General features: G+C 43.0%; 2 protein-coding genes across 4 annotated transcripts in view; one reads left to right on the plus strand and one right to left on the minus strand.

Moving 5' to 3' along the window:
- Positions 1–245: 245 nt before the first annotated feature.
- Positions 246–7,221, minus strand: LOC118427515 (E3 ubiquitin-protein ligase TRIM71-like). Its single transcript, XM_035837353.1, has 2 exons — positions 7,029–7,221; positions 246–2,415 (listed from the first exon to the last, which is right to left on the minus strand). Exon 2 carries the CDS (start codon positions 2,407–2,409, stop codon positions 664–666), a length of 1,746 nt encoding a protein of 581 aa, XP_035693246.1. The 5' UTR covers positions 2,410–2,415; positions 7,029–7,221; the 3' UTR covers positions 246–663.
- A 10,320-nt stretch (positions 7,222–17,541) lies between these two features.
- LOC118427456 (probable serine/threonine-protein kinase kinX) overlaps positions 17,542–25,795 on the plus strand; it is a 43,956-nt gene continuing 35,702 nt past the window's right edge. Inside the window, exon 1 of one of the 3 annotated variants that reach the window (XM_035837271.1) lies at positions 17,542–17,843. The gene's annotated coding sequence lies outside the window, so the exon portion shown is untranslated. The remainder of the gene's footprint in view (positions 17,844–25,795) is intronic. The other 2 variants (XM_035837270.1, XM_035837269.1) reach the window with 2 other exon arrangements.

Genomic DNA, 25,795 nt, shown 5'->3' on the forward strand with positions numbered 1-25,795 from the left:
GCTTTCATTAGCCCTGGCCTGCAGCTCATAGCTAGTAAGGTGTTGTTTACAACTGCCAAAAAATATTTTGCTTCGGTCTCACAGACATTGGAAACAAACACTTGCATCCGCTTTGAACGACATAATGTTTACATCAGCATAATTTGTAAGAGAAAAAGAACCATTTAATAATACCTCAATCATTTCATACCTCTACTATTCTCCATAAACAATATTCTTCATGAATCTCACCCTAATATTCTATGTTTCCACGACGTACGCTTTCTTCTACTATTGACTCACATTTTGACACAGAAGCGTTATTTCCTGTGGAGCTATACCGCACCATATAACCTGTTGTATTGGCAACTTGTTTCTGATAAGCTAGATCTTTACTGTCTACATTTTATATATTTGGTACACGGACCGTTATTTTAACAACACCAGAGCTAAACTGTTGGTGCTAGTGCATGGATTGACTCTGTCAAACTACAGAGAATGTGATACATAAGTACGAAGGCACAAATGGACACACTTTGTTCGCGAACCTTTTTTTTGCAACCTCGAACTCTTTTACAGATGCAGCGACGGAGGTTCCACAATGCTTCAAAGACTGTCCTTTTGGGCCTTCGTACATAAAAGGATATAGACATTTAACCCTTGGCTCTTTAGAATCATGATTTGTTACACAGCCTCGGAATTCTGGAGGATGGTGACGGTATCATTCACCCAATCTGACAACACTACCTTCCCGTCCGGAGCTACAGCAATGCCGTGGACCTCCCCCATGCCGTCCTTGATGCCGACGTGGTGCATGTGCTTCCCCTCGGGGGTGAACATCTCGATACGGCGGTTTCCCCAGTCGGCGACCACGATGTTGCCCGTGTTGTCGTGGCAGATGTTTCGGGGGTGCTTCATCTGACCGTCGCCGGTGCCCGGGCTTCCGAAGCTGGACAGCAGCTTCCCGGTCTCGTCGTAAAAGTGGACGAACTCCGGGTCGCGGTCCAGGACAAGGATCGTGCCGTCCTTGTTCACCGTGAGATCGCGAGGATGTGCGAGCTCGCCGTCTTGGCCGAATTCTCGCACCAGCGAGCCGTCGTGCTCCAGGACTTTCACGATGGCGCCGCTGCCGTCGCCCCCGGTGACGAGGATGTGCTGCCGGCGGCGATCCAGCCCGATGCCGCGGGCACGCCCGTCTGGCGGGAGACTGAACTTGTTGGTCGGCTGACCGTTGGACACAATTGTGCTGCCTTCCTTGGTGTACTGGACCACAAACTCCGCCGAGCCTTCCCGACCCAGCACCCACAGCTGCCCGCCGCCGTCGATGGTGATATCGTAGGGCTTCATGACAGTGTCCGTCTTCGGCACAACAGTCGGGAACTCCCGCCGGAAAACCCCCTCCATGTCGAAGACCTGGACCCGCTTGTTGCCCATGTCGGTGACGAAAATCTCGTTGTCGTAGGAGACCAGGACGCCACGCGGAGTGACGAACTTTCCGGGACCCGATCCCCTCCCGCCAAACTTGATGAGGCTGGTTCCTGTCGAGGTCTTCTCTCTGATAGGGTAGGAGACGTCTTCGTCGTTGGGAAGGATGGTGACCTCGTGGTTTACCCAATCCGTCACCACCACCTTCCCGTCCGGCGCGATTGCCACGCCGTGGACCTGCCCCATGCCGTCACGTATGCCGACGTGGCGCATGTGCTCTCCCTTGCTGGTAAACATCTCGACCCGGCGGTTGCCCCAGTCGGCGACGACGATGTTACCGGCGTTGTCGTGGCAGATGTTTCGCGGTGCCTTCATCTGCCCGTCTCCCGTGCCCGGGATGCCGAAGCTATTCTGCAGCTTCCCTTCCTTGTCGTACACGTGGACGAATTTGGGATCCTTGTCTAACACCAGGATGTTACCGTCTTTGTTGACGGTGACATCTCTTGGATGTTTGAGGACGCCATCCTGACCGAATTCTCGCACCAGCGACCCATCGTGCTCTAGTATCTTCACTACGGCGCTGCTTGCGTCGCCCCCCGTTACGAGAATGTGCTGACGGCTCCGGTCGAGACCGATGCCGCGGGCACGTCCGCTCGGTGGGAGGCTGAACTTGTTCGTCGGAGTTCCGTCCGACTCTTGCGTCTTCCCCTCTTTATTGTACTGGACCACGAACTCCGCAGCCCCGTCGCGACCCAGCACCCAAAGATGGCCGCTTCCGTCAATCGTGATGTCGTACGGCTTCATGACGTGGGCTGTCTTGGGCACGACAGTCGGGAACTCCCGGAGAAACACGCCTTCCATGTTGAAGACCTGGACACGGCGGTTGCCCATGTCGCTGACGAAGATTTCATTATCGTACGACACCAGAACCCCTCGCGGAGTGTTGAACTTTCCAGGCCCGGTTCCCTTCCCACCAAACTTGATTGTGCTGCTCTGAGGTGCCATCGCTTCCTGAAATCAAATAAAAAGTACATAAGGTAAGAATCTTGAACACGAAATCGAACAAGGCGTGCACGTAAATATAAGTTTATATCAGGGCTCATTGCCACGTGGACTGAGGCGGTGGAAGGTATCGACTTCAGGAGCACCTTTGACCCACTCCTGACGTCACAAGTCCCGAAGGTCAGTGCGCGCCATTCGCATGGAAATCGTCAAAGCCGTGCCACGATGGAAAATCTAATTTAGACATTCCTCTGCGATCGATAACAGTTAAAAATAGAGTTATGCTGACCACAAATATCCGGAAACACAGCCAAACAGACACACAGACAGACACCATAAACTAGACCTCTATTTTTTATGGAGGTAATGAGGTCAAATTATATTGTGCTACATTTTCAGCGTAACTTCAAACAGACGGAGTTGATGGATAGAATATTTAATTTACCACTAGAAGCGTCTCTGTCGATTGCGACCGCGTTTTCCAGGTTTCAAATTACATTATGTTCCTTCTTCCATACACATTGTGAGAGGGCAAACTTGATTTGCGACGTAACATTATGTTAACCAAATTATAGCCGTCAGTGTTTGATGGATTTTGACAGTGTATGAGTGGATTAGAAAAACATAAAGTACAATACAGTTGCCTTTACTTCATGCCGTGTAGTAAATACATTTCTCTCTGAAATACTAGATTGTCAAAATATGTCAGTAAAATGACAAGATTCTCTCTGAAATACTAGATTATCAGAATATGTCAGAAAAATTATAAGATTATGAGTGTCTCTGTTCACGTGATGAATGTCATCAGTGATATGACAAGAGCACTCCAAGACAAAATCTACCTGGTTGTAAAAGAGACAGAATGCGTCTCGGAAGCTTCCCAATTAGCGAACTTTGTTGTGTGAGATTAAAGAACTGTATGACCTTAGTTACGTTATCAGTTGAAACACTGTAGAATATTTATCCGTATAAGTCGCGTGTACTAAGCGGATTGCCAATGTAGTAAGGTTCGGATTCATCAGCTGAAATCGATCGACTCAGCATGACAGTCACGAGTCTGACTGCTTGGGCTTTTAACGACGCGAAACATCCGTGGGCGGTGGAGATCATTAAATTTTTCATTTCAGCGAGCTTTGACCCTTTTAGGGAGCTCAAAAATGGACGGCATTATATGCAAATAAATATATAAAACATTTTTAAAAATCCAAAGACTGTGCCACTGGAATTGTGTCCTTGCTATCCTTCCTGTAAATTCAAATCAATACAATTTTCGGACTTGTGACAAACCGCTAGTGCGGAAAATAGCGTATTATATGGCTTCCATCAGAACCTTGCAGGACAAGCGGCATTTATTCTTTGGGGCGTTGAGTCGCCATTTGCATCATATGTGCCAGTTCCTTATGCAGGGAACACCGTATTTGCCGCCCCCAGAAGGCCTGATTTCATTCGGCACCATGATTAGGGCTTTCATAGTGCCAATTAATGACCCTTCTATGATATTCCTGACTTAAGAACCTTTCCCATGTGGCAAATCATCGCTCCCCCAAGATAAACGCCACCCACCTTAGAAGACTGTGAAGTAGGCTACGTATTATACACCATATTGCAGCATCCGTTGTATGGTGATAAAAAATGATTGATTTTTCCAGTAAGCTTTAATGTATCATCGCCTATACAATGTATATTCTAACTCAGGTGCATAGCTGTATTACGTCATGTTTTTTTGTAAATCCCGGCACATATTTGACTTCACCTTGTTGTGACCTTGAAAACCATAGCCTCTGAATTCATTTTCTATGCGTGCCACGAAACCTGAGTTACGTCATCACTGAAGCACACATTGACATGCATGGATTGCAACGTACAATTCACTGGAATAGGTCACATATATCGCCCCACATAACGGTACAGAGGTTACTACAGACAAGTGCTACAAACAAACCCCGCGAGACTTACATACAAAGTGTCACGCACTTTAAACAGTGTGACATATGGACAATAACTCACGTAGTACCTGTACTGGGCTGGATGAAAATGACTGTGCACAAACAATGTGCATTGATTGCTCTCTAGCCATGGCATGGCGTTTATCAACATTACACTTGGGGGAAATAATTCACAGTTGACTTGGTTAGGACCCTTTTTATCGTGTCCTGTATGAGTCACGATTTTAGCTTGCACAGAACGATAATCTTTATCTTCTGCTATCGTATCCAACTCATATATCTGTCAATGCATAATATATGCATAATGCACTAAAAAGGAGAAACTACATGTAGTCAGTAAGACCTTATAGTTATTACCATAACAGTGTTCCCTCCTCTTACTTAGTACGTTATCAATGTCTCCATGTACAATAAGAGTAGTCTCTTAGTATTGTTGATTTTGCCATATCGTATATACTAAACAACATATAAAGTTTTATCAGTTGCTAATGTAATAGAGCCCATATTGACAACATCCGTTTAAAATGATTCTTGGGAAGGTTTCTCAGAAATTAACAGAAACAGATAAACATCTTGTATTTTAGCTGACCAGTAGATGGGATAAGGAAGAACAAAGGGGCGATCACAGTTAATTAATGACCTGTCGAGTACATGTGGGAAGAATTTGTTTTGTTTACGTCAGCACCCAGCTAAGAGATAAAAAGAAGGAACACCAGGGATGAGAGTTCAGTTCAGAGAGTTGGGACACAGAGACAGTCATGATGTGACAGAGAAGAATAAAGATCGTTCTCGGCCACGGCAGATCTTGTGCGTCTGTGATTCATTTTCTACGACACCAGTCCCATCTTCCTTCGTTACACTAAGCTATCAGAGGTGCTACTACTGATACAAACTTTACATGTTCTTCAATATATAAAGTAAGGCAAAATCAACAGTACTAATAAGAGATAGCCTTTCTCATTCAGTCCAGTACAGGTACCGTGTGAGTCATTGTTCATATGTCAGAGTCACACGGTTGAACTTTAAGTGCGTGACACTTTCTATGTTGGTCTCGTAGGACTTGTTTACAACACTCGTCTGTAGTTAACTCTGTACCATTCTGTGTGGGCAATATACGAGACATCTACCAGTGAATTGTAAGTTCCAGTCCGTGCATGTGTCAACAGATACTTCAGTGATTACGTAACTGCTTTCTTGGCATGCATAAAAAATAGAGCCAGAGGCTAGGGTTTTCAAGGTCACATCAAGGTGAAGTCAAATATGCGCTGAGAGTAACCAAAACCTGATGTAACATAGCTATACTCCTGAGTTAAAATATACACTGTATAGGCAATAAAATATTGCATGTCAATGGATGCTTGAGTGATTCCGTAACTGGAAGAGTCAGAGGCTAGGGTTTTCAAGGTAACAAAAAGATGAGGTTACTAAGCCTCTTATACACATAATCTAACGGTTTGCCCCAAATTACACAATTGGTAATGTATTACTAAGGACAAAACACGAAGGACATAGATTCTATCGGGACTTAATGGAACATATGTTCTGCTTATCCTCAAATCTGGCAGTGAAGGATTTACTCATTGGCTATTTTAGACAGTATGTCGGAGTGATATGGCAAGTGTCCAAGGTGACCCCACACAATGTTGACGTATGGACTCTGGCATGCTAAAATTGCGCCCCCTACATTCGTTCTTCATAGCTGCAAGCCATTTGACATTGACCTTTGTCACATGACCCTGTCCGCCATATTTGATCCGATAGTGTTACCGTATTGTATTTGGGATTTCTATTCAGAGAAAAGGCTCTGACATTCGACTCTCTGGGATTTATTATCCCTGGGGAATTATTTAGAATATACGATACAGGCAGTTGACGGGAGGTCACATGAGCATTGTTAAAGGGCAGTGGTTATCCATGAGTGGGCACGTAGTCGGTTTGGAAATAAACTGGTCTTATGTACACGACATTTCTGTGTGTTTAACGTTAAAGTCAATACGATATGCTTACCATTCTCCGTTGTGACAATCTACGTTAAATAAACATAGTACAACGGCCTTGCTTGTACAAATACACTTAAGTATTTTATTGGTTTGAGCCAGATGCGGACGCGACCCCAAACCAACCCCCTGCGGGCCCCCAATAAAGACGTGTTTAGGTTTCCGATTTTAGAGCTGTTAATTGTGATTTAAAGAATAACAACAACACCAAAATTGGGTATATTTCAGTGCATTGTTAGCCTTAATCTCCTTAATTATAGGGTGGGGATTAAGAATGATCCCAACCCCGATCCAACCCCCTCCGGGCCCTCAATAAAGACGTATTTTGGTTTCCGATCTTAGAGTTGCCAGTTGAAATGTATAGAATAACAACAACACCAAAAGTGGGCACCTTTTCAGTGCATTGTTAGCCTTAATTGCGTCAATACTAGGGTGGGGTTTTATGAATTTGGGTCTGATTTAAGGCTTTGTAGGATTAAAACTAGATTAGGTGACAAGGCCATTCACAGTACAAAATAGGTATGATACTTTTATGGTATCGATTATTAACTAAGATAGCTTTGGATTTACTACCTACTTCTAAATCTGTCATCTAGATCTTTAGAATGCATTTGAACCCTATGAACATGATACCAGCGCCCCACTACGCAAACAAAAAGGAAGTGAAAGTCGCACTTACGAATTCCTCAACTTCTCAGTCGACCAGAAATGACCGCGGCAACTCTGAGATCAGATCAGTGGTAGGAGATGACCTTGGATGACCGCTTGACCGCCAGAAATCGGCAGAGTTTGACCACTGGATGTGAGATTTTTCTACCTACTAGGTCAACGCCCACAGGTAAACCCACTCAGACAACTGGTAGTACGGTACGCAAGCGCACTGGTGGCAGCCGCTTTAAACCTAGCGACTTTCCAGAACATTGCAGGAGAATAGAACAGCTTAAGCCACAATGACTTAATTTTATGGATGACATCCTCTGCAGACCCAGAACTAATGCGGGAGGGCGAAAGAAAGAAAAATGCAGCCAAAAAATGCTGCTAAACTACAGGACTTATATCTAGTCTGTTCTTTCCCAGGCTTGGTTTGCTCTTATGTTCACCTCCAGTAAGACTGTAAGAGACAATCGTCGCCATTTCACTAATATTTTTATTGCCATTTTTGTTGTTTAGAGGATAACAAGGGCACTGTGGCCCCATGCCCTGACCATGCGCCCTCTTAAGTGGTCAGGAAGGTTGAACAAATGATTTAACACAAAGTGTGTGGTATACCGAACAGTAGATTTCTCCTTTTTGTTTTCACATTTTCTTTGATGTGTGGCGTAAGTATCTGTTTTCCGATTTTTTTTTTCAATTTACAGCATATATGTGATCATTTTACAAGTACTTTGTATGATATGATTTTTTTTTATTTCTGGAGACGGACGAAAATTGATGCGGGTTCGGATGCTATCCATATAATCAAATCAAAATGACATTAAATCCTTCCCACATCTTTCGGTACATAGGGCGGCGCTCTCTCCGTTTGTATGGCCCTGGGGCCACACAGTTGCAAGCAAAGGTAGGGGGTAGTCCATGGGTATTATACTATGTAACAGAGAGAAATGATGAATGATGTCAAAGTCAAAGTTAGTTCAGATTGATATAATTTTTTTTCATTTTCGCCCCCCTCCACAACTTGCAAAAACGTGCCAAAAACACTGTCGACGCATTTTGAAATGCTGTTGTAAATTTGTATACCATGTCAGACTGGCATGGAACGCGCTTCGCCCCTCCCAAACTTTCATACAGAAACATTGCGCAATGCATGATGCTGCTGAAGCGTCCTCAAGCGATTCACAGGTTGCCTGCATGCAGGACGACCTGGAAGACACCCAGGCATACAGCCCGGCAGCCGGAGCTGAGACTTTGTCTCTACCAGACTGACTACGTTGGCTATTATAGGGAGAAAAAAAATTCCGGGGGAGTTTTGCTACCAGAAGAGTTGGTCGGCCGAAGGGGATACTGAAGCTAAGCGTGGACTGACCCCCTTGGCCAATTTCTCGATTCTTTTGCCAAATTCTACGATCCCCGCACCCCCGTAGGAAGGCTAGCTGAGACCGGGTACTGAGCCCAAACTGACACCAACAGCTGCCACTAGCCTCTGCTGACAATCTCAACGGTCGTTGATTTTCCTCTACGTCCCTACGCGCAGTTTTCTAACAGCTATTGGACTCTGATTGCTTGTTGATGTCTGATGGCCGAACGGGGAAAATACCAAAACCCGGTATAAACTCAGAACCCTTTGAACAGTTAAAAACAAAGGTATGCCGCAACTGCGTCATGTCAGACCATCAATCAAAAACAAAAACTGCTTTGGGCCCTGTTGGTGGAGCAAGGATCGCTTGCTGATGTCTGATGGCCGCCCGGGGAAAATACCAAAAATCAGAACCCTTTGAACAGTTAAAAACAAAGGTATGTCGCAACTGCGTCATGTCATTACGTCAGACCATCAATCAAAAACAAAAACTGCGTTGGGCCCTGTTAGTGGAGCATGGACCACATCTGACATAAACTGTCACTGTGGGATCGAACTAATTCATGGAGAGAAAAAGCCACCGTCGGCCAAGAAAGATTAACTCTAAAAAATACACTTACCGCGCGACTCATAGAACACACCAGCCGTGACAGAAATACACTGCCCAGTGGATAGTGAGAGGCATAGTCAGGGAAAGGTTCAAACTGAATTCGTCAGATACGTAAATACATAAAAAAACATTCTAAATGGACCAGAATGTTCCGTATACACATGCCAAATCTCTCAGTAGTTCAAATGAAAAAATTCCAGAGCTGTATTTTGAACGCTTTGTATTTTGCTGTCGTTCAAACCACCATACTTTCTTATTGTGGATCATATTCAATTTATAGATTCATAATTCACAAAAACCAATTTATGTCTAACGTTATAGTTCAACGGTTTTTATCCAGTGAAAAGGCGGACTAATGGAAAATAAAGCTAGTGTGTGACTTTTAGCCTTTACGGATAAAAAACCTGTTAGATCTGCTTACGTCATTCTTTAGAAATGCCCGACTCGTACGATGCACATATTACAATAGTGCCGAGAGCTAGTGCTGAGCTAATCAAAGTTCACTGACTACAACAAGTAGAGGCCAATGACCGCACCTTGTTATTCTTGTTGTCGCAGCCATTATCGCATCGTGCTGTTTATTGCATGTACTTTCAATCACTACCTGTGCAATAGTTGTAGATTGTAGACATACTAGTCCTATTGCACTGAACAAATGTATTTTTATTCATATGATAGTAGGCACTAGTACTTTGTATTTATCCCTGTGCAGAAGGCCATAGACTATGAAAATGCTTAGTTTTTGACAAATGTACTATTTTTTTTTTCTAAATCAGGTTCGTAGGGCCTGATGTTACCATCATGAAGATGAAGAGCGGCCCATGCCGATAACTGTAGCAGCATCTCTTCTCCCTAAGTCAGAAACATCAATCTTAGGCAAGCTTGACTTCACTTTTAAGAATAAAGATTTTAGAAAAAGAAGAAAAAAATATTACAATAGTTCTAATAGCGAAAAAGGCCAATGACTGCGCAACAAGTAGAGGCCAATGACCGTACCTTGTTATTCCTGTCGCCATAATCATCATCGTAACGTGCTGTTCACTGCTTTAAAGGCACTTGCTCTAATGATGTGACGAAGGTTTGATAAAGCCGAACACAACGCTACGTGCAATTACACATTTACAGGTTATTCACCCCATATATGCCAGCAACACCTCTCTGTAAAAACAAACTCTGCTACTGAAATCCATGAAGGCACTGCTTTTCAGTTCAATTCAATTCAATGTTTTATTCTTTATTTAGTAAGGATGTCGCGGGCAATACTCCCGAATTTCGACATTATTTCAAGTCATCGCGGATTATCTATCTAAAGGGTCTATCTAAGTACTTGTTCCTAGATATTGTTTATGTGACTGTATGTATACTAGTCTGTGTTATTCATTTATATCCCAGTGCCATACTGAAAAGCACCAATAACGATGCGATCAAGGCTAAGCTAAAAAAAAAAGTCACTGACTGCAACAAGTAACGTTAGAGGCCAATGACCGTACCTTGTTATTCTTGTTGCCATAATCATCATCGTTACGTGCTGTTCATTGCTTTAAAGGCACTTGCTCTAATGCTGTGACGAAGGTTCGATAAAGCCGAACACAACGCTACGTGCAATTACACATTTACAGGTTATTCGCCCCATATCTGCCAAGATCCCCTCCCTGTAAAAACAAAACTTGCTACTGAAATCCATGAAGGCACTGCTTTTCAATTCAATTCAATTCAATGTTTTATTCAGTAAGGATCTCGCGGGCAATACACCCGAATTTCGTCATGATTTCAAGTCATCGCGGAGGGTCTATCTACGAGTGCTAAGGCACGACTAGGATACTGCAGCGGAACGTTCGGTTTTGATATCTCCTGTTCTGGACAAGCTATGATCACGACTTATAGGTAGAAGCAGGGTTGTAGCCAGCACCTGTCCTTCAGTCCTTTGAAGGAATTTTGCAGCTGGGGAATGAAAAAAGTTTTCCCCATTCCGTCCCCTGGGACAGACAAAATTGATGTGTAAAGATATAAAAAAAACTGAAACCCATGTGTTCTTCTTCACCAAAACAGATGTCATTGAACAGCTTAGTCTACAAGCACAATTTGCACCTCAAAATGCAGGAAATATTGTTTCAGAGTGTCCCAGACCCTTTAGAAATGACGCGCAACGTCACGCCATGCCTTCGATGCTCGATAGGATTCCAAGTCAAAATCAAGCGGACTGAAAATGATTTCAGGCTGGCTACAACCCTGGGTAGAAGGTAGCTTATGTTTAGCGCTTGCTATCATGCCCACCACCCACCCAATTCTACCTCCCATCTCACGGACAGTCAATCTGATAAGCATCTCAAAGAGAAGGCACTACTAGGATACTGCAGCGGAGCGTTCGGTTTTGGTATCTCTGTTCTAGCTATGGTCCCGACTTATGGGTGGTAGGTAGCTTTTGGTTTAGCGTTTGCTGTTATGACCCCCCCCCCCCCCCCCCAACCCCCAATTCAAGCTCTCGTCTCACGGGCAAAGTCAGTCTGATAAGTATTTCAAAGACAAGGCACGTACAAATCTGAAGATAAGATCCGATAAGACGTCGCAGACAGGCAGGCACCGCCCGAGGGAAGACATCAGGAAGCGTGGATTTAGAAACAGAGCTGCTGGATGAACCCTGATCTATCCACCCCCACACCAGACATCCATCTGTAAAACTGCCCGCAATGTCGCAGTGATGAAGAAATACACAGTATAGCCTCCTTCACCGGCAGCTGGGCATCGCGATTGTCAACCGGAAAGTTTCTGATGCCGGGAAAGGAACATATTTGATCACTGATATTTTTGTTCATGACGCCTCGGTTTTCTTGTATATTCTGTATGTTGTCCACTGGTTGTCTCAACTCTTACTGGATGTAACACGTTTTGTTTTTACATGTATGGTGAGCCCCCTTGGAAATCAACTCTCAAAAGTTGGATGTTTGGAAACGAATGAATATGCTGGGAAGCTTGAAGTCTGCTCTCTGTTGATGGTCAAAAGGGCAGGCTACAGGTTTCCCGGCTTCTTTTCCCGGGATCAGAAACTTCCCGGTTGAAAATCTCGACCCTAACAACTTACGACGGTGCCCATAGAGAAGCTGGTTACGGAGGCTATACACAGTCCATGTTTAAGTTAGCGTCTAGCGAGGAGTGGTAAATCAGACCAGACGTAGTGATGATTGTGAGCGGGGCTGATCCTAAGACCATGGATGAAGCGTAGCTGGCGATATTGAAAACAAAAACTGCTGAACCAAAAATATAAAAAAATAGGACTTTGCAATAATGAATGGAAAAATGACTGAATGAACGACTGAATAGATGGATAGAGGATAAGTAGGTGAACGGAAGAATGAATGGTTGGATGGATGAAAGAATGGATGGAAGGATGGCATATCTGTATCTCTCTCTCGTGCTCTACATCTATCTATCTATCTATCTATCTATCTATCTATCTATCTATCTCTATACATAAATGTATATATATAGAGAGAGAAAGAGAGAGAGAGAGACAGAAAGAGAATGATTTAGAATGTAGATATAGTTATATATAAAGATAGGCAAGTGATCTATCTGTATCTGCCTTAACACCATAAAACTTGAAACGTCACGTCGCTTGCCATTTACTGTAACGACGGAACGTCATGGAAGTGATGGGAAGTGACCTGATAAGCCAGACCCCGTGGATCACAGCCATCTCCGAACGTCAGGACTAATTACTCTGCCATTTGTTGTATCACCTCGAGAACGGCGTGGGCCCTGAGTGGTGCGGAAACGGTTGTGCCTGTCCGTACGCGTCCGTGTGAGGGCTTCAAGGGATCTATCTGATGAAGGTCGGAAATTCCACCTCAAGGAATTACGCAGAAAGGATGATACTTGAGCTCACGTATTCTCGGAACTGTGTGTCATCGTGTGGCATAATAGTTCGGATATTTGGCCCAGAATCAAGAGGACTGCACATTCCCTGGTGTTGTGCCGTTTGGAATATGCCCTTAACATGAATTTGCAATTTCAGAAAATGTGGCAGGTAATGTTCCTTCACCACCCCTGCTTTTCCTATTTTTAGCTAGCAGCCTATGAGCCAAGATTGTATCAGCCTCGATGTTTTTTAAACTTAAGATGGTATCTCACTATACTCGGGGCACCGTTGCGGCACTGCTGGGTTCAAAAGGTACTCAACGAATATCAGAGATAAACAACTATTCTTTTACGTTTTGTGTATTTTGTTGTTTTCTAAGTCATATTTTTATTACGTATTACGTAATATCTAAATTATTAAAAAATCTGAGAAAATAACACAACAGTGCCGCAGTGAAGTAACACCTTTAGAGAGAAGACATGCTGTGGGCCGGGAGAAGACTGACAGACGATTCCAAGATTGTAGACAGAGAACCAGTAGATAAGGATGATGATCTGGCTGTGTGAAACCTCACACATAACTGACTATGGCCTGCCGACCTCTCAAGGCCATAGTTGGGAGTCGGTCGTGAGTAAGGCCATCTGTGGTTAGGAGATAGTCGGCGAGATCGTCTTTGAAACTTGTCTGCGTCAACTGACTGTAGATTTGGAAAAACAGTTTGTGAAGTTTTTAAAGTTGTGAAAGTCAAAGTTCGTTTGGATACGATCAGAAGAGCAAACTGAAGGTAGACTTAAAAAGAGTCCACGCTGCTCCCAACCCAGCACTGACCTTGGTTGAGGAGTGATCGGGAGCAAAGTCGTCAAAAAGGTCCTGAATGTTTGACAAGGGCTTCTGAGAAAGAGTAACTACATTTAAATTTTAAATGTCATTTAAGAAATTGCTCACCTCGAATTTTCGGTCGCACATCCGTCGACCCTCGTCAGGAGTGGTGATTCAATTACTCTAGGGACACGTGACTCAAGTAATCAAAGAATCATAGATGCCTGGTAAGCGGTATTGGCCCCGTTTCTTTTAAGTGTCTGCTGGTGTGCTCTAATGTAGATGGCCTCCTTTAGCACCTTCACAAGTATTTTTTTGTGCTGAATGACAGTTAAAAACAATATGGATGATACCAACACAGATGAGCTTCCATGCTTATATAATAGAAAGAGCAACGTTTAACATTCACTCTTGATAATTGGACTATTCGTGCTAAGCAGAATGAGTCCGGAAACAAGTCGTGATCGGTGCCCAAGAGTTCGGACTTAAAGGGGGCTATTTGTATCTTCCGCAGTTCTCCAATAATTGTAATTGTCCAGAAAATACAGCCCTTAAACCCTGACGTCATTAAAGCACAATTATTGTTATCCAGCAATCAGCCACAGAGAGCATTGAAGACCATTAACAACCCAAAAAACATATAAGCCAGGGCAGTACGGTTTTCAAATTTCCGCAAGCTTCCAAGGGTAGCGTCTACTAAGCGGATATACCCCGCGCTTCAAAATGTCAAAGGTCTGTGTATCTAAAGCTGTGCTGGGGCGAAGGTCTAAAAACATGGCCAGAGGTCGCTCGGTGGAGAATCAGATAAAGTGCGTTGCTCATCCTATATATAGCTGAAGTAATTGTGAGTTACATGAGTTAATTTGTGCCGTCCATGGCTGGCTGGCTGGGCCAGGGGATACGGGATCCAGAGGTCAAGCATTCGACTTCTGACGATATTCCCATTCAGCCTCTGTTTGGAGAGTAGGTGAATCGCTTGGAAACTTTTCTGGCTATACATGAATTGATAAACCCTAGTCCCATCTCACCTGACCCCCTTTACATGCTCTATTTCATCCGTCTAATCCTATTTACTTATAGGGTTTCTCTATCACGATCGATAGCATGGCTTTAACGTGGTGTAACCGATCTGCCCTCAGAGTTTAAAGTATAGCCGGTGTATTCCAAGGCTTGTCTAGGTTTCAGCTTGATAAACCAAGATTACAAATATGAACGTCATGGAATTTAATGTTATCTTACCACGTACATGTATCACTATGCGGCCAACAAAGATCCAAAAGGCTTTCTAAGGCCTTAGGGCAGTTTTGTGTTTTTATTTACTGTTTATAGTCTCTAGGGCACGGTACGGTATTGGAAGACAGAATTCAACCCTCTTAGTCCAACCTTACCTCCTCAACCATAGTCAACTATCAATTCACACTGCCGTGTGAACTGTCTTTCCCAATCTCTCCCATGAAATCGAACACGCGACCCCTCGATCCATGTCTTCGCAAACCTAACCCTAAACACCAAGCCATCGACTACCAACTCCTCTGCGGGTAATCTCTTTGACTTATACACTGCACTGCCCAAACAGCCTGAACTTCCCCGGAAGCCCCCATATTAGCCAGGCAAACCCCACCACTTAGACAATGTTGAACACGCGACCCCTCGATCCATATGTCCGCAAACCTAACCCTAAACACCAAGCCATCGACTACCAACTCCTCTGCGGGTAATCCTTCTGACTTATACACCGCACTGCCCAAACAGCCTGCACTTCCCCGGAATCCCCCATATTAGCCAAGCAAACTCCACGCGTATCCGCTTCACGTGTCGTCTTACACGTCGCACCACTTATACAATGTTGACTTGATTATATGGATGCCATATGCGTGTGCGCGCATCACTTGTCAGCCATTTCCGAAAAAATAATTGAACCAGACTGTGTAGCAGCCCCAAAATGAGCAAATATTTGCCGTAGATTGCAAAATGATATTGCAAAACATGTCCTAATGTCATAGAATGCTGAAGTCAATTTCAAGGTCAAGAAGAAGATGTGAAAGAACAAAAATAAAGAATCATTTTGTTGTATATTGTATACTCTGTATGTTGAGTAGTTTTCTTCAGCCTTCCTGACCATCTAGATCCTGTTTTTCTTCGCACGTTCGCACCGATTTTGAGGTTCCCAGAGCATGTTACCCATATAATCAAATCAACATGGCCTTACCTGCATACTGCATAGGCCATAAAAAGTTACGCACAAAGATTCAGACGGGCATGATTCATGCTCACTTTTAAAGAGGTTCGAAAAACAATTGGTACCGTCCTTGGTGCTGAATTCTCAGTAGACGCCATTTTCTCGGAACTCCCTCGAAAACTGCCGTTAGAAACTACCATACATAGTCGCCTCAGCGCAGGAGACGTACTTCACTAGTGTGGTAACTATCCCTTATAAATCCCCTGGTGAATACCCAGAACAGTAAAGGTGGCAGTCTAAGTAAGCTTACGATTTCTTTTAGGTCGTAACAGATGTGAAGAACTCTAAGCAAGAAGGAGAACAATCAGCTAGAAGAGCTCTAGACGGGATAAAAGTTCAGGGATTTGTGCCACAGCGCATCGCCGCTGGCTAAAGCGTATAAATAGCCGGCTAGAAATATCGTCATCCCAGCTCATAGGTAATTACCATGTTTTGTACGCACTACGAGGGTTTCTGATCGCCATAGCATCCGTATCAAGCTGGTAAACTTGAGCAATCTATATAATTACCACGACTGCTGATATATTATTCCGTAGTTATTTTCAGAAAAAAAGTATACCATTTAGCTTTGTTATGTATCATTATGCCCTTAACAATTTGGTGTTGTTGTTACTGGGTAACGTCGGGCCGCTGTCACAGTGAGTGTGGCATGCATTCAATGTTGGCTGCTAGGTCGCTTATTCACGGGTTGTACTTATGAATGTACGCTTATTGTTCATATTATACCGCAGGATGAATCCACATGGAATCTTTGTAATCTTCACAAAGCCGCTAGGTCTTTTTTGTACAGAAGCTAGAAAGCTTTTGTTTCTCGTGTGGGTGAATATGTGCTGATATATATTTACGGTTCTTGGTTGCAAATGTTAACACGTACATGTACACGTACACCAAATCCGGGTATAATTTTTGACACACTGTTGACACATTAGCCAAAAAACTAGGTGTGCGTCACTCCACCGTCAGGTAAATTCGTGTAGAGTACCTTTCCCAACAGGGTATGGTGGGTATCGTACCCGTGGCTTCTAGATTCCGAGCCGAACACTCTACCAGTTACGCAACGCACGACGCCACTATGTGCTGGTAGTACTGGTAATTAGAAATCAAGAACGGTTGCATTTTCAATTTTGATGATAATCCGATCCATAATAGACACATGTACATGGCAGAGTGTGGCTGTTGATGGCAATCTGTGACGTCACCGTTATCATCACTTGGTGACAGTCAACAAAGCATAACGAATTGCGGGCAAACTCCATTAGTGAATGGCGTAGGAATATGATCATGATGAGACACACAAAAATGTGATTTGCCTATTGGAGAATACTATAGCATCACTGGGTTTGATGATTCACTGTGTACCTCTTTGAAATTCCATCTAAAAATAAATATACATAAGATAAGATTGGCACTGGATCGCAGGACAACAAATAGCTTTCATATCTAAGAAAGTAAAGCGGCATTGAAAGCAAACGATGCATACATTGGCAGTCTCTTGGCGTTGCCCAGATACTAGAAACGCAAAGCTATTATTACTGGATTAAACCAGTTTATTTACGATAGGGGTGCCTTTCACTGTGACTCATTAAATATTAAAGCAGCAAAAAAATCAATGGCAGCGATCAGGCTATAGTAAAACCATTATCCAGAATGATTCATTTGACGGCTTGGAGGTGGAAACAGGTCACGGGGACGGGTAGGGTTGAAAAATAACACGCTCAACACATCGCCAATTTGCGATTTCGACGAATTGCTCCTGCTAGGCCTGTCCACCCTTAGGATCACGTAACTACGATCGGCAGCAGGGGCGGGAACCGGATGCAACCGTGACGTCGGAGCTCAGCTTCCGGTCGGCGCACGGCTTGTGGAGGAGGAAGGACGCTTGGAGCAGACAGAGCGAACAACGCCGAGCCGCTGTAGGGACGGACCACGGCGTTTCCTCTCCAAGAATTCCGGTCGGTAAGTCCCAGAGGTTTGAAACCATAACCATATCTTCGTGTATGCCATGTAATGTATTACCCATGTTTACCAGATTACTCGGTTTGAATGGCAAGCGACTTACTCGAACATATGAATAGTATGTATTTTCCCGCATTCAAAAACCGTACGGCCGTAGTGGGGCATTGCTTATGCTAGATGAATGCAACGTCTTTCTGAATCGCATCAACAAGTCTCAGCTGCATACAAATCTATCTCTTTCAATACCTCTTAGAAAGGAAGAAAAAATATCGCTGGAAATATACCTGCCTGACACATTCGCAAGATGCTAAGTGCATGTAATGAAACGTAACCGGTGACTGGTTGTGGTTGTAAAGAGAAACGGAACGTATTTTACAACAAAAATAGTCGGCCCTTAAGTGTATATTCTTATATATGGCCGATACGCATCGCCCGGTCTGGCCCCCATAAGGTTAGTGTGCATCTCTGCGGCTATATTTTCTAAGGTTGAAGACATTTTATGTGCTCCAGATAAGAAACGGAAACTCAGAGCTATTCGGAGAAAATACCCCCGCAGAGCGGAAGCAGGATGTTTATTACAAATTCTCCATCGAAGGAACACCTGTATATTTTGCGATCTACCCGTAAGGCTATTTAATAATCCAGTCATATCCTTAGGATATGAGTGGCAATGCGGAGAAGATATGTCATCTAAAATGATGAGATGAGCCCGGAAGCTGAAGCCCGGCCGCCATTTCTACCTAATTCCCATCTCTTCCCGCGTTTCAAAAGTGGATTTTCTGGCAAATAACCCGGGTGGCTCTACCCAACACATTACGAGAACCCATCCCACCTACTCCCTGGAAGTCAAGTGAAGTGTTTAAAGCTGTTGTAACAGGTTATTTGATGATTTTGAAGGCGCTAGCTTCCTCGTCCTGCCGTGCCATATGGTGGGTTTTCACTCCGCCCTGATGTTGTCACGAGCCACAGGTGGCCGCGCGGAAGTCCTAAGCCTTGGCGAAGAAAAGCTCTGCTGATGGCTTCGGCCATGTTTCCTTTCAGATCACCAGGGCAGTGAAGCTCGTGGGCTTTTAGAGGCAAAGGGCTTTGTTCATGTTTTTCTGATTCCGCTGCCGTGAGACCCCGAGCGGCCATGTTGTCAGTCACTCAACGTGATTTGTATGCACGAGAGAGCAAAGGAGGCATATTCAATGAAGGCTTACAAGATTCTATTTGCCTTTTTTTACACATCGTAAAAAGTAAAGATTGCCTAGCAGGGACAGTAAAATGGCGACTATCTAATGGGCGTAAATTGGTAAATTCGATTTCCTGTCGCGAGCAATTAATTTTACGATTCTCCCTGGTCACACCCGTATTACAATTACCTAAGCTGAAAAATAATCGCTTATTTTACAGGCAGAACATATATCAGGCCATTCGCCACCATTAAATCACATACCTTTTCCCATGGGAAATACATTTCTGTATTCATCTAATTCGATATATAGATATTTCACTTCGTCTTTCCGTGCTCCGTTGCCAGATGGGTGATCATCAATTCTTTTTAATTTCGACCATTTTTTTCACATTCGTCGTAGTTATGCCTAGATGCACTAACAGTGAAGTATTAGGAAAATTTAGGCAAATGTACCTCACTGATACGATGAATTTTCACCATTTCCTTTGAAACATTATTACCGTAAGTATATGGAGATACACTTTCAATTCGAAATAGCTGCCTTTTAAAATCTCTTGCTGATGTAACACTTCTACCGCAAACAAATCTGGTGGAGTCAGTGCCTTGGATATGCTTTACTCTCTCCCTTCATCCCTCCCTGACATCCATCGCCCTGGCGAGCTCCTCACGAGCGCGGCGTACAGCTTTGCATAGTTGTTGGATTTACGTTGTGGAAGGTCTCCCAGCACTGTGTGCCAATATTCTTAAATGGTCTATTGCCGAAAAATGAGCTGTGCAAATTTTCTAAAACCGTCTACTGCCGAAATATGTAATTTCCTTTAGAAAAAACGGTTTGAAACAATTCAAAATAATAAAAGATATGTTGAAACTGAGTCTGGTATACCTAATTTTATTATATGTACCAGTCAATTCACGCAGTCTTTGGTTGCTTGTGGGGATTTATTCTTGTAAATATTGACTGGAATAAACCGATACTATTACTACACTGATACAACCATGCCCTGTAGCCCGTTGCAAAACATCCCATAGGCCGAAGAAAAGATCGATGTTGTGTTTCCTGTTTCAGTTCTTAACAAATTAGATACGTTAGGTAGGAATTATCTATTTTTTTATGATTTTCTAAGACCAAATTTGCCAAAGCAAAGCTGAAACACTTACATGTCAAACTTTGTTACAAATCTGCGGATACGTTTATCCTTCATTGGATAGCAAAGGCAGTTCTTTTATTACCGAAAAGATAGCAGCTTGAAAAAAAGAATGGAAACTATGTGACTTCGCTACCTGCCTAAAAGGCTGGGGTCGGCAGGTTTTCTAGAGTAGGTGGGAAACAGGAAACATGCATTTTCCTACATGACTTGGGTATGAAGGTAGACCTTCATATAGAACAGATTTTTTCGTGGGAGATCTTTTATTTCCATTATACATTTAGGGCAGGACGTAATATATTTGTGTAGGTACTATCCAACTTTGTCTCGATGCCTTGTAAGTGTTATTAGCTTTTTTAAACACAGGAAATGCTGTGGCTTGAAAAAGCTTTGTTTGGAAGCCCCTAAGATACATTAAATCCATTGAAGATATCGTCTTCACCGCAAAAGTATTTACCTCTCTTAAGTTGAGACCTTTGAGCTTTTAAGAGCTCATGTGAGTTGAGGGATTTAGATATTCCTTCTATTTATAGCTCTGTCCCTGGAAATTGTGCTGCGAATGTAAATGCGAAAGCTCATCTTTTTGGCCATGAGCTTCTTAAAGAACTGATTCGTTCCAGTGAAACGGAAAGGGAAGAATAAGACTTAGACTCATTAATGCGAAGAACCATCAAAGCAGTAAAGCCAGTTTAGTAAGCGCGTAGACGAAAGGTCGCATTTACTTTAAACTTCCTATGACTCTTCGTATGGACTTTCACGTGAAAAAAGGCTAAGACATAAAAGTTAATAAATAGTTAAATCAGGTTGGTAGATCAACATATACTGTTCCTTAGCGACATATTAGATTTTATCTACCAACGTTTTGGTAGCCTTTTCACTACCTTCCCCTGATCTTGATGAACTCTAGTTCAATTTTAGTACACCTGGCTACGTTAAAACAATGACGAACTGGCATTTATGCAGTCCAAAACATAACTAGCCATTCTTTTTTTAATTTTTTTTTTTTTTATAGAAAAATGAGGCTAGAATCTTCAAAGAAGCTATACAATCAAGCTCAATGCATCCGTGAAACTATTATACTCAGAAATCAGGGAGTGAAGAATATCTCTTCGGAACACAAATGACCCCACCACCTCTTTGAAATCCTTTTAAATCTTCAGTCTTGCAACCCACACACGTTACACACAAGGTGTTTGCCTTCAGCTAACAACGGCTTTTATGATCTTCCGTGGCTCATGTCAAACGGAAAGACATGGCTCGGCGTTGTTTGTGTCCCCATCGTCAAGCAACCAGCCAATCTAATTGAATCGGAGGAAAGTGCATACAAGGAGAGGCCAGATAAAAATAACTCACTGCACCTGAACCTTTTATGGAAATCATCGGAGAATATTCCGTCGTGACTTATTTCCTTATTTGGTCAGCACTCTTCAGAACGATACCGAGACATGAATATAAATGATAGAAAGCGTTTTTGCTCAGTTTTCTTATCAATGAAACAGGTGCTGACCGCCACTTTGGTGTATATTATTTGCGTTTCAATTCATTGTAACTCAAACCTACATTTGTGTTAGAATATCGTTAACTTGGTTTAGTTTTTGTTTTTGTTTACTTGGTTTTATTTGTTTGTTTATTTGGTAAGTAGCCTTTGTGTAGGTTCTTCTTTGGCTTGTAGACATGTGGTTAGTATTACCCCGAGAAAGGTGACAGACACACATCGAAAGGTCTTAGTTGTCAATAAAGAACCCTGATATCCAGATACTGATATTTGAGAGGTCTGAAACATTAATTCTCCGAAAACGTCTGAGCTGAGAATCATTAGAATGCAAATAGGGACACCAACATGGACGTGAATATAGTGGTGGTGACATTGCATTATCTAAAACGCTCTTGACAACCTCATCATATCAAATCTCCGGAAACGTCTGAGCTGAGATTCATTAGAATGCAAATTGGGACACCAACATGGATGTGAACACAGTGGTGGTGACATTGCATTATCTAACACGCTCTTGCCAACCCCATCATAGTGGATCTAAGTCTACATTCATATTTAAGTCCAGCCGTCTAACTCCTGACAATGGAGTGATGGATAACGCCATTCGAACCAGATCGTTAAAATTCTACAAACTGAGGCTCGTTCATCATAGTAATATTATGTTTGATGGTATCAATTACCAAGAGGTGCATTGCCATATTCTATATTCTTCTGCTGTTTAACAGGTAGTAGGGAATTAGGAGAAGGGGTTGTACTAATAGCTCCATGGAGCCAGCTCCATGGAGCCAGCTCCATGGAGCTATTAGTACAACCCTGCGCCCAACCTGCCAGCTCTATGGAGCCAGCTCCACGCACTTTGAATACATCTTAGTCGGCTATGGAGCCGCCCTTGTAAACGATAAACAAGCTTCATAAACCCAGATATATGCACTTATGCACTTTGAATGTATACAATTTTTTCACGTCACCACAGGAAAAATCTTAGTCCGCTATGTGGCCGCCCTTGTTAACGAAAAACAAGTTTCATGGAGCCAGCTCTATGAACTTTGAATGTATACAATTGGTTCTCGTCACCAAAGGAAAAATATTTATATAGTCCGCTATGTGGCCGCCCTTGTAAACGAAAAACAAGTTTCATGGAGCCAGCTCTATGAACTTTGAATGTATACAATTGGTTCTCGTCACCACAGGAAAAATATTTATATAGTCCGCTATGTGGCCGCCCTTGTAAACGAAAAACAAGTTTCATGGAGCCAGCTCTATGAACTTTGAATGTATACAATTGGTTCTCGTCACCACAGGAAAAATATTTATATAGTCCGCTATGGGGCCGCCCTTGTTAACGAAAAACAAGTTTCATGGAGCCAGCTCTATGAACTTTGAATGTATACAATTGGTTCTCGTCACCACAGGAAAAATATTTATATAGTCCGCTATGGGGCCGCCCTTGTTAACGAAAAACAAGTTTCATGGAGCCAGCTCTATGAACTTTGAATGTATACAATTGGTTCTCGTCACCACAGGAAAAATATTTATATAGTCCGCTATGTGGCCGCCCTTGTAAACGAAAAACAAGTTTCATGGAGCCAGCTCTATGATTTTTGAATGTATACAATTGGTTCTCGTCACCACAGGAAAAAATATTTATATAGTCCGCTATGTGGCCGCGCGCCCTTGTAAACGAAAAACAAGTTTCATGGAGCCAGCTCTATGAACTTTGAATGTATACAATTGGTTCTCGTCACCACAGGAAAAATATTTATATAGTCCGCTATGTGGCCGCCCTTGTAAACGAAAAACAAGTTTCATGGAGCCAGCTCTATGAACTTTGAATGTATACAATTAATTGGTTCTCGTCACCACAGGAAAAATATTTATATAGTCCGCTATGGGGCCGCCCTTGTAAACGAAAAACAAGTTTCATGGAGCCAGCTCTATGAACTTTGAATGTATACAATTGGTTCTCGTCACCACAGGAAAAATATTTATATAGTCCGCTATGGGGCCGCCCTTGTAAATGAAAAACAAGTTTCATGGAGCCAGCTCTATGAACTTTGAATGTATACAATTAATTGGTTCTCGTCACCACAGGAAAAATATTTATATAGTCCGCTATGGGGCCGCCCTTGTAAACGAAAAACAAGTTTCATGGAGCCAGCTCTATGAACTTTGAATGTATACAATTGGTTCTCGTCACCACAGGAAAAATATTTATATAGTCCGCTATGGGGCCGCCCTTGTAAACGATAAACAAGTTTCATGGAGCCAGCTCTATGCTCTTTGAATGTATACTCGAATGTATACAATGATTGGTTCTCGTCACCACAGGAAAAATCATAGTCCGCTATGTGGCCGCCCTTGTAAACGAAAAACAAGTTTCATGGAGCCAGCGTTGATCTGAGATTATTATCATCGTCTTCCGGGAGGGACGTAAAACGGGGGTCTCGTGCTCGAGGACTCATTACTCAACACATTGGGTACCTACTGGGATGCAAAATACACCAGATAATACTATTATTATTAATATAATGTTCTAATTACCTCTCTTATTCTATAACAAAACAGAAGATGGGAAAATAAGGTTGAGTCTTGGGACAGGTGTAGATCTCCCACGCGGGACTCCAACATGGGCTTCGGGGCAACCCCTTTTATTATTGTGCAACTTCTTATCCATACATGTTTTTATTGTTTGTTTTTCCGGCACTAGCATTGTCTGCCCGGCCCCCCTCCGGTTATCAGTCGGTGAGCTACTAGATAATTGTTACAGGCTGTGACAAGCCACGGTGGGAGTTTCACGGTGGGCAAGCCGTAAAACGCTTTGTAACGATTTAGCAGGGAGGTGTCGCATTCCTCAGTACACGGTCCCGTAAACAATGCCCTCCAAGCAGAGGTTGGGTTTCGAGATGAATTTCGAGAAGTCTTTTTATTCATTTTTGTCGGACTTTCTAATTTGTTGTATGGATACGTATTTATCCAACTTATAAACCTGCAATGGGGGACAAAGTGCACACAAACTGGTGGTACGACCTATTCCATATTGTGTATTACTTTTGACAAAACGTCCAATGCCAAGCGCAGATAATATATTATGTACTGACGGCAAACTGCCCACTAGTTTGGGGAATGAACGATTGACAATTTACTATCTGATTTTAGAATTAGAACGTTAACCTGGTAATGTTAGCTCTATATCGGCGGTCTTGTGACATCACAAAGTAAAATGCTACATTTCACCAAGGACGTTACATCAGTAACGTCCTTGATTTCACAAAGGCGCCGCTTGCTTGGGCGATTCGACCTCTGCTTGGAGAGTACTAGGGGGTATTTTTTTACTGTCTGTTTTTCGTTTAACAATCAACTCTAGCAGTCAATTCCCCTTAACATTTTATTGCTCCCACATATTAGGCGTCTTCGGTTTAGCAGTCCTTGAACACCACTGTTACAGTGCTATCTGTGCCCATATTGTCGCATTCCTCAGTACACGGTCCCGTAAACAAAACCTCGAAGAAGAGGTTGGGTTTCGATATGAATTTGACGTCTTTTTATGCATTTTTGTCGGACTTTCTAACTTGTTGTACCTCACTCTTCCTCCCTTCGGGCTTGGTCCTGGTGGTTTTCAATGTTGTGAGAACGCCATTAAACTTTACCAAGCCCACTCCCTCTCCGTCTCATTCAATCCGGTATGTAGTGTGAGAGAGCAGATAATTTGATGCACAGAAGTAACAAGGATGGATAATCTTTGTTAAACGAAGTTATAAGTATTGTATACCATTGTGTCCCACTGTAAACTGTTCTTGTTTCTTAGCATAGCCATACGATAAAAAGCTGTTGTTGCATACTTAGTAGCTTACAACTAATCTCCAAGCAGATTCCAATTTTACCCCTCTGCCGGCTAAACTCCTTCCCCAGCTTATGTTACTATCTTATGCCATGGAGGAATCTGCTTGGAGATTATCTTACAACGTGTATCCCTTGATGCAGACCCTGTTTTTATACTCTCCAAGCAGAGGTCGAATCGCGCAGATATAGTAGTGTATTTTTCGACTACCACTATATCTGCGCGATTCGACCTCTGCTTGGAGAGTACTGTTTTTAGACACATGGGGTTTTGCGCAGTCCGGACTAGACAGGTTTT

Source organism: Branchiostoma floridae, chromosome 12, assembly GCF_000003815.2.
Source record: "Branchiostoma floridae strain S238N-H82 chromosome 12, Bfl_VNyyK, whole genome shotgun sequence".
Classification (NCBI taxonomy): domain Eukaryota; kingdom Metazoa; phylum Chordata; class Leptocardii; order Amphioxiformes; family Branchiostomatidae; genus Branchiostoma; species Branchiostoma floridae.

Excerpts from the sequence above, each read along its gene's own strand:
- LOC118427515 (XM_035837353.1), bottom strand. The coding sequence starts at position 2,409 with ATGGCACCTCAGAGCAGCACAATCAAGTTTGGTGGGAAGGGAACCGGG.